Source organism: Argopecten irradians, chromosome 9, assembly GCF_041381155.1.
Source record: "Argopecten irradians isolate NY chromosome 9, Ai_NY, whole genome shotgun sequence".
Taxonomy (NCBI): domain Eukaryota; kingdom Metazoa; phylum Mollusca; class Bivalvia; order Pectinida; family Pectinidae; genus Argopecten; species Argopecten irradians.
The window spans coordinates 40844962-40852359 of NC_091142.1; the positions used below are offsets into that span (position 1 = coordinate 40844962).

Here is a 7398-nt window from a genome sequence, read left to right on the forward strand (position 1 = left end):
CTAAAAAATTAACCATTTTTGAGCTTGAAATCCTATTTTTTCACTTCCTGCATAAAAATCACTACATACATTTGGTTATTTGGTCCTGATATGTTTTAAGTGTTCTATTGTGGTCATTTCGATACCTCATTTGTCTACTTCGGTTGAAAAATGTCAATGTTATGAATATTTTTCATTTTTTAGTGAAATTCGTGATGGCGGCCATCTTGATGACGTCATAACGGAACTTATACAATGTTAACATTGTTTTTTTTCCTTGTTTTTGTTTAAACTGATTTATAAGTGGACAAAAAATAATTAGAAATAATAGTTTGCGGTTGGAAAACGTTTTTGTTGCGTCAAGCACAATATGAAAAATTTACTAAAAAATTACCATTTTTGAGCTTGAAATCCTATTTTTTCACTTCCTGCATAAAAATCACTACATATATTTGGTTATTTGGTCCTGATATGTTTTAAGTGTGTTCTATTGTGGTCATTTCGATACCTCATTTGTCTACTTCGGTTGAAAAATGTCAATGTTATGACTATTTTTCATTTTTTAGTGAAATTTGAGATGGCGGCCATCTTGATGACGTCATAACTGGAAGTTCATCCCAACTTATGCAATGTTAACATTTTGATTTGTGATCAGTGGGTCATAAAGGTTAAGAAAAATATTGGTTCGGAGTTTTTTTTTTTGGGGGGGGGGGGGGGGGGGGTGCATGTGGGACCCTCCTAGCCCATGGCCTAATATACTTTATATCCAGCCCAACATTCATAACTATTACAGGGGGTGTATTTGGTTTATATATATCTCAAGAGTTTTGATAAAAACAATATGATGTCTGATGATTAAATTTCTAACTGGAAATGAGGGTTCCTGGATGCGAGACAGGGGCTCACTGAGTTCATATTGACCAATGACATTAGACATATTACTGTGACCCGGATGTTACACTCCCATTATGACGACATGGCGGTGAGCTGAAGTCATTTAAACATTAGGTCATATTTCACTTCAATTTATCTACTCAATTTTATTTCAAATGACTTTTAATCGTTCCTCGATACCCCAGGGGTTACTATTACAGACGTTATGTTACATCCCCGATCTATCTCATGCTAGAACTGTGAGGCAACAGAACAGAACAATAATTAAATCCTTTGATGCAAATACAAACCCGTACAACGGTACTCCTGTCGTTTTTTACGATGTGGCTTTATAAGTGGGGTGTCGCCTCGTCACGCATCTCATTTCTTCAAAAGTCTTTGTCAAGGCCTGTGATTGGGTAAGAATTTTGCCGTACGGGATTGAACTTGCCTTTAGTTATACAACGAGATCGTCCAGGGGTTGGATGTTACGGACATTTATAGTAAGCTCCCAATGAAGTACAAGTCGTAGTGATGAACTTTCAATATTGAAGGGTTGGAGTATGTTATCCTTAATATTTAGAACCTGATGTAACCAAGTTTACAACTTTACAGATTCAAATAATGGTCCCCCCCCCATAAACACTCAGTAGTCAATAAAGTGTGTTGTAGAAAAGATAAGCATTACCCGTGATGCCTATACGAGTTTAAGTGAAGTGACAATAGTAATACATCTACTTAGACTTATTGGCCACACCTCGTCATGTCTTCACTTTGACTGCCAAATAAAAATGTACTGTGTGTATGTTGTAAAATTCATGTTGCTGATTTAAGAGAAACATTCCTAATAGAATTGATTTCAAACTTTGAAAATAAAGACAGTTCATAAAGTGATATAGTGATCCTTTAATGAAATATATAGTATGTTCAGAAAACCTTTCTTTGTTATACAGCTGAGATCGTCAAGTATAAGAGTTTAGTTTTGGAAAACTTAATTTAAAAGGGATAAGTCGATAACAAATATCATTTCATTAAATGAGACACCGTCATATTTCGTCTCTTATTTCTTAAATATAGCAACTATAATCGGTCTTAAGCTGCACACATCTCATTACTAATTACCAGGAATGTGACGTAAATTAACTCAAAATGAGATTGGCCTGAACCTGAACAAAAACTTGTTTTGCTAAATAAGCAATGTTTTTTCATCATTTTTGCAAAGAAGGAACCCATATTTACTAAGACTATGTATGTCGATATATTGCTATCAACAAAGGAAATACAATTTTCAATGTTTTTCAATGTAAAAAAAATGAGGATATCAATTTGGGTCCTCTGCAGGCTATCACCTTTTTATTTTGAATATAGATACCTTAATGATTTTGTGGATGTTCTTGTCAGAGGAAATTTCGAGTTTTGAAGGGGTGAAATGGAGGATTGAAAATTACTTTAATTCACTAATCGAATAGCACTTAGTCTCATTTTCAGTGTCAAAATCTTAAGAAAATGATATATTAAAAATTACTAATCTTAATGCTTGCGAAACGTATATACACAGTCATCCTTTAACTGTAACTTCCTATTGGGATAAAAGTAAAATTATATGCAATCATCATAGCAATATTTTAGTAAAAATTACTATTATATGCAATATGAAAGAGAAAAACCAATTTTGAGATTTTAAATTGAGAGCGGGTTACGCAAGGAAATGGATAGTCTGTATGAAAGGACATTTAATTGTTTGAATCGCTTCATCCTAGCCCTCGCACTTTTTCAGTAATATTTATTTGACTTTAGTTTTCTATTTAGAAATAACAACTAATCATTGCAAATATCAACAAGTACTATTAATGGGTTTCCATTTGAAAGGTGCCCCAAACATGGTGAATTCTTCATCAAATGATGTAGCAATTTTTCATTACAATCCGTGGAATATTTACGAGAAACGTGTTGGATAAGTAGGAGAATAAGAAGACGAAGAGGAAGAAACAGAGTTTAACCACCCGACTTACAAATCTGTGAAATTACAGATAACGCTCTGTGCATTGGATCAATCATAATGGAAAGCCCTAAACAGATCTTAATTTCAAATTATATCACGAACGCCAAACTCCACTGTATCGCTAAACTAACTCTAACTAGGTTAGGAAGTTACAAATGTTTATCCACAGTCGAATTGCAAATGTAAACTTGCTATAAACAATAATAGATTAATCGTATCATAATGGACTTAATTCTTTGCTTGTATATTTGATTTTTGTGTGTATTGTCTGGGAGCATTTGAGAAATTGCATCAGAATGACGTAGGAACCATGATAAAACTTTGAAAGCATTACAATAAAACATACGTCAAAATGTCTGAAAAGTGTGGTCAGACACAGCAGAAATACTTAACACAGGATCTTTTAATAATACGAGTTCGCGCACGTGACAACGATTTTCCTTTCAACTATACATTGTACACTTGTTCATGTCACTCCATCCTGATATCTCATTGACACCCGTCGGCTGCCGTCTCTATTTCTGTAATATTAGACTAGGAACGAGCAAAACGACTGTTCGGTGCCGAAGCCACTTTAGACAATCCTAGTGTTTATCGAGCATTTTCAGAATTTTTTTATTAGCATAAATTTAAAATATATTATAATTCAAAATGGTATAACAGAAAAAGGAACATATCATCCTGAATCAAAAAGATTCCTAAATCTTTAGAAAATGCTCTATGAACACTAGAATAGGTACAGTTTTTTGTAGACCACAAGTCCATGTGGTGCAATATATGCTCTTTTCTCTTAGATGTATCGCACATTCAGTTTTGCCTGTATCTTTGTAATTCTGTTGTGTGACCTCGATAATGTGTCCAGATGTTATTTTATTTGCTCTTCAGTTAAAATAAAAACAAAACTGCAAGTTAGTGCTCTATTCAATATTTAATAATTTTGGAAGTTTTACAGGTCATTCAGAGTTAACAGGAGGAATCAGCGATTTAATAACCTGAAAGATATAATGATAATAATATATGTAATTTTCAATAGAATTCGAATTTTTTTTTCAAAAGGAGAAGTACTCATGCACAAGGGTTGCTATATTCGATATAGAGGTTAATCTATCAAAAAATGATTTTATGATATGTCATATATTTGTACTCATACTTTTTAATATTAATTAAAATTGAAATATATACTGTTTGGATACACGCGAAAAAAAAATGAAAAAAAAAACATTAGATAAAATTATTAGTTTCATTTGAATTATGGAAATTTTAAATCTACAATATTAATTGACAAAAGTACCTTTTCCGCCAAATCCACCTTGGCCGCCCATTCCACCGAAACCGGCATTTCCGCCTCCCATTCCTCCGAAACCTCCCATACCACTGCCCATTCCTCCGAATCCACCTTTTCCGCCGCCCATTCCGCCGAAACCTCCCATTCCACCGAATCCGCCTGGACCTCCGCCCATTCCACCTCCCATGCCGCCGAATCCGCCCATTCCGCCGAATCCTCCTTTACCTCCGCCCATTCCTCCGCCCATACCGCCGAATCCGCCTGCGTTCATTCCGCCTCCCATTCCTCCGGTACCGCCCATACTTCCGGCTCCACCTCCGTATCCTTTGAATACGATGGAGAATGTTATCATAATAAATGAATGTCATATGTATGTATATTACATTTTACACTTAGTCGGCATCGCTTAAATTCCCCTATAGTATTATATTACTACTATCAAGTTGCTTAAATGGTCGATTTGGATTTTCTTCTATATATCGGACAACAATCTCAACGGGTGCATCTAAAATAGTTATGGTTAGTTGAATAAGTCCATAATCTTAAAAAAGGAGCGCGATGTATTCACCAAATTGCCAAGAAGAAATTACTGATTATAACATGATATAAAAGATCAAAGTGTAAAAATAGAACTTTAGTGTAAAAATAGATATTAAAATGACTTACCGGCGGCGCTGACAGCAGCGATAAGACAAGCAGAAAGACAGATGTAGGCGTTCATCTTGATGGTGATCTATGATCAAATGAATAAAACAACTAGTTCAGTCTTAGATTTAATTGCATAATGATGTTGCAATTATTTAAAAAAAAAACAAAAAAAAAAACAACTATTTATATGATTGTTTAATTATTATTGTATAATAATTCATTTACTACTCAAGCAACAACTGTACAAATGGCATCTCCATCTGGATAACGGCTTTATTGAAGGGCCATAGCGGCTGCTATTTTTTACGTATAATATATGATAAGTATATATTTCAAGAGATTTTGCACTAACGTTACAATACAGACTAAACATTTGTTTTCTATAGTTTTATACGAAGGAACTCGAAGACGTTATCTGTAAATTAAATACGCTTTTTGAAATAAACATAAAACATATGATAAAATAATGAGTGGACTTACCTTGAAGATCTGGATAGTCTTGATCTAACGGTGGAAGGTGTAAGGAAGATATGGTGATTTGGTAGTTCTGTCAGCCCTTATTTATACAGATTTCAACGGATGTCTGGTTACCACAAACATGTCAGGAAACACATCATTGATTGGTAACAGATATTACGTCTAATTGTTGTTGTCGTATATTCTTTAAACTTTGATTTCTTTGTTTTTATCTCGACATTTAGGGCGATTAATCTGTAAATTACAGGTAAACTGCACACATAACCACAACACGTACCTGTAAATGTGCATTGTACTTTGAAGTCGCCGACTGCATTGTCGTGTTCAGTGTACGTGGTTGTGTAATTAGTACAGCGACATGGTCATCAAGTTGTATTGCACAGATCAAGAGCAAAAATCACTCTCTATCCACTCTTCTTTCATAGCAATTTCGTGACACAGGTGTGGACCATACGTAGTAGTAAAGGTTTTGAATTTGAAGAAAAGATGCTTATAGGATTTCTTACCTTCTATTAAATTGTTATGTTCTTATTTCAGCGAAAGGTAAGCCATGTATACACTGTGATATCTGATAATGAACATTGAACGATACTAATATTTGTTTCAAACGTAAATTGTGTAATATACTGAAAATTAGAAAAAAAAACTTGTCTATACAACTCGATGTGAAAATAATCGAAAGTAAACTATGGGCAAAAAAATGTAGTTTTAGGAATATGAAATAGGAATGACACTCGGGAATGTTAAGTTATTGTTAATAATCTATTTGTTTATAGTAAAGTATCACTTGTCAAAATCGGCCCCTCTAATCCGGATTACAGTGCATTTTGATGTTATTATAAGGCAAATCTTTATATTAACTAAAACCTTATAATTCGGAAGCCTGGTTATTCCGCCTTTGCATATCACAGAGTTAGCTCCCTTGCGGGTAAGTATCGATTGTTACGTCATTATTTTGTGAGCGCAATTCACGTCGTTTTCGCCAAAAAGTATGACGTTATGCTCGCAGACACATGGCGTCACAATCAATACATACCTGCAAAGGCAAATAACTCTGTAATATGCAAATACAGAATACCGGCTAACATGACGATCCCGGTAACATTTTGTAGGTACGTAACATTGTATGTGGCTTCGGAATATAAATGATAATCTTATTCATGCCCATACTGTGCCAGGTTCACATAGATTACATCAATCTATGTGTAATGGTAGCATATATAAAAACCGTCTTCGTTGTATTTTGTGTAACTGACATTATATACAGAAAGGTATGCTTGTGGAAAGATAAAATCAGAAATATATGTATGATAGAAATATCGTCAAATAATTGTTATTACCATAAATGATCTAATAAAAACATTACCACAAAGAGGTTTTTAATACTTCTAATGAGTTTCCTCTCCCCTAATGCATCAACATATCTTATCAGCTGTCAAAATTTCCTATCGTCGGTTGCAATTCCTCAATCTTTGGTGTCACATTATCAAAAGTTCTGAATTTGAATGGAGATTATTGATTTGACATTATGGATAGTTTTATATGTTAAAAAAACCACATGTCATATCCACTCTAATATGAGGTCTTTTTGATTAGATGTATTTATGCTTTGTGAATTTACTTTTAGTATGAACGTGTTTTTTAATCTTATCAGGATTAAACTTAATGTAATTTTTGGTTGTTCAGAGAGGTGCTTTTATTTTCATTTTTTAATTTATTTTCAATGTACTGCTTATCACAAAAAAGTATGAAGACAATTATGTCGCGAATTCATCGGTTACAAATAAAAGGTTTTAATCAAATATATTTAAACATAGTTTTGTAATCTTTGATGGGACTAAGCAGATATGATTTTAACAGAAATTAGATGAGTTCGAAATTAATAGGTTCAAGGATACATGATTAGCAATTTAAAATTACAATTGGATCTTTATTTAAAAAGAAAAATATGCTGGTTTTTGTCAGTAGTTATACTACTCATGACCTACAATATACATATCTTTTTAGTGGTAATTATTACTTTTCCCACGAGAAAATCTGTGCGAAATATGGTTGCGCTTCATATCATTTATATTCCCTCTTTGCATATTACAGAGCTAGCTCTCTTGCGGGTAGGTTTCGATTGTTATGTCAT

At 33.6% G+C, this 7398-nt stretch overlaps 1 protein-coding gene across 1 annotated transcript; it reads right to left on the reverse strand.

Moving 5' to 3' along the window:
- Positions 1 to 3763: 3763 nt before the first annotated feature.
- Positions 3764 to 5369, reverse strand: LOC138330981 (uncharacterized). The gene is made up of 4 exons (XM_069278447.1): positions 5268 to 5369; positions 4806 to 4872; positions 4146 to 4463; positions 3764 to 3846 (listed from the first exon to the last, which is right to left on the reverse strand). Exons 2-4 carry the CDS (start codon positions 4858 to 4860, stop codon positions 3839 to 3841), a joined length of 381 nt encoding a protein of 126 aa, XP_069134548.1. The 5' UTR covers positions 4861 to 4872; positions 5268 to 5369; the 3' UTR covers positions 3764 to 3838.
- Between the last annotated feature and the right edge of the window lie 2029 nt (positions 5370 to 7398).